This window comes from Myotis davidii, unplaced genomic scaffold (genome assembly GCF_000327345.1).
Source record: "Myotis davidii unplaced genomic scaffold, ASM32734v1 scaffold480, whole genome shotgun sequence".
Classification (NCBI taxonomy): Eukaryota; Metazoa; Chordata; class Mammalia; order Chiroptera; family Vespertilionidae; genus Myotis; species Myotis davidii.
Window position 1 is genome coordinate 606,611 of NW_006292360.1, and position 2,322 is coordinate 608,932.

General features: G+C 55.7%; 1 protein-coding gene across 1 annotated transcript in view; it reads right to left on the reverse strand.

Moving 5' to 3' along the window:
* Positions 1 to 1,430, reverse strand: part of APOPT1 (apoptogenic 1, mitochondrial) — a gene marked incomplete at its 5' end in the record, with an annotated part of 27,704 nt that extends 26,274 nt beyond the window's left edge. The window contains one exon of the mRNA XM_006765890.2: positions 1,209 to 1,430. Within this exon, the coding sequence (XP_006765953.2) occupies positions 1,209 to 1,430 (222 nt within the window). The remainder of the gene's footprint in view (positions 1 to 1,208) is intronic.
* Between the last annotated feature and the right edge of the window lie 892 nt (positions 1,431 to 2,322).

Below are 2,322 nucleotides of genomic sequence, written 5' to 3' on the forward strand. Positions count from 1 at the left end.
AGACACCTATCAGACTCCCTCTGCCCCCACTGCCCCCCGTGGGACACTGCCCCAGACACCTATCAGACCCCCTCTGCCCGCCCCCCGGGGACACCGCCCCAGCGCTGTGGAGAAGCCGGGGTGTGGATCTCCTGAGAAACAGCCTCCCAAAGCCAGTTTTCAAATGTCTCAATTTAGTTAAAAGTGTTGTGCTTGTTTGTTTATTTATTTATTTATGTTTTTAATCCTCACTGGAGGATGTTTTTTCCATTAATTTTTTTTTTTTTTAGAGAGAGTGGAAAGGAAGGGGAGGAAACAGAGAGAGAGAGAGAGAGAGACATCGATGTGAGGGAGACACATCAATTGGTTGCCTCCCGCATGCGCTCCAACCGGGGCCAGAGATGGAACCTGCAACCCAGGTGCATGCTCTTGACTGAGTTCCAAGGGCCAGCACTCTAACTACTGAGCAAAACCGGCCGATGGATTTTTTTAAATATATATTTTTGATTTCAGAGAGAAAGGGAGAGGGAGAGGGAAACATCAATGATGAGAGAGAATCATTGATCGGCTGCCTCCTGCACACCCCCATTGGGGATCCAGCCGGAAACCTAGGCATGTGCCCTTGACCAGAATCAAACCTGGGACCCTGCAGTCCGCAGGCTGACGCTCTGTCCACTAAGCCAAACCGGCTAGAGCTTGTCCTGGATTTTGCTTGGCTCTCAGTCCTGCCTGTTTCATGTTTTCCTGATGAGGTCATGTGGCCAACATTTGGATATGATGAGTGATTGTGGGTTTTGCTGGAAAACACAACCAAGAAGCATGTACCTCGGTTGCAGGCTCCTCCCTGGCCCGGGCCCTGGTCGGGGCTCGTGTAGGAGGCGACCAATCGATGTGTCTTCACGTCCATTTTCTCTCTCCTTCCCTCTCTCTCCTCTCCCTAAAAACCAATGGCAAGATATCCTCCGGATGAGGATCAACAAAAACAAAAAAAACACCAAAACCCCACAAATACACCTCGTCCATAGGTTCTTGGAAATGGCGTAGGCAGAACCGAACCAACCCCGCCACCGGGTTAGCGGCTGTAAGCAGAGCGGGGCCCCTCGGGCATCTCGCGGGTCATCGGACAGGACACCGGCCAAACGCTCCGAGGCCTGAGAGCCCGCCCACCCCGAAGGCAGAGCGAGCACTGGGGACACAGCGCCCCCCGGTGGCCGGCCGCGCGGACTGACCTTGCGGAAAGTCACGTTCTGGTTGGCCCAGAACTGCTGGTTCCATTCCTGCGTGTCCTGCCGGAGCTCCCGGAGCTTCCGTTCCGCTGCGGACTCGTCCTCGGGGACATGGAAGTGAACGGGCCGCAGGTTTGAGTGTTTATCTGGGGGTCCGATCCAGTCGTGGCACGATTTCCTGGGAGGGCAGAACGTCGAGACCTTGCACAGCACAGAACGCAGGGGTTATTTTAACACGCGACTCGCGACTCGGCAGTGTCTAAGCTGAACGGCCCGGGGAGCGACAGGCCCGCGTGCCCGTTTGGAAGGACGATGGTAAATGCGCCGTCAGCACTCCGCCAGAGCGCTCCCAGGGCGGAGGAACCAGCCCTCCTGCACCAGGCCTCCGCCTGCGCTCTGCACCAGCTGCCAGCGTTCCCTCAGGACGGTCAGACCTGAATGTACAGTCCGAAACTAGAACTGGTAAAGCGCAGCCGCAGATGTACAGCCTCAGGGGCGGCTCACACGTCCCCGACACCAAAGCGCAATCCGTGAAACAAGAGCCGTGACCGGCCGCCCCAGCTACAGGCTCTGCTGCCCGGGACCCTGCGGGAGGGAGACGGCCCAGGGGACCGAGACGGGCAAAGCTGGGCGTCTGGTTTCACATTCACACACTTCTCCAAACTCAGCCACAAAACAGACCACCGGGTGGGAAAATGGGCAAAACCGCTAAATAAGTTTCTCTGAAGATACAGAGACAGCAACAAGCACATAAGAACATGTCTAGCCCGGCCGCTGGGCTCAGTGGGTGAGGTCGGCCTGTGATCCAGGTCAGGTTTGATTCCCCGGCGGGACTCAGGCCGGGGTTGTGGGCTCAATCCCCAGTGTGGGGCGTGCAGGAGGCAGCCGATCCATGATTCTCTCTCATCGTTGTTGTTTCTCTCCCTCTCCCTCTCCCTTCCTCTGTGAAATCAAGACAAATACATTTTTTAAAATGCTTAACATAAGTAGGGAAATGCAAACCAAAAACCTCAGTGAGGGGCCACTTCTCACTCACTGATACTGCTTAAACACACACACAAACACAATTCCAAGTGCTGTCGAGATGTACTCCATCCCCAGTAGGGGGCGTGCAGGT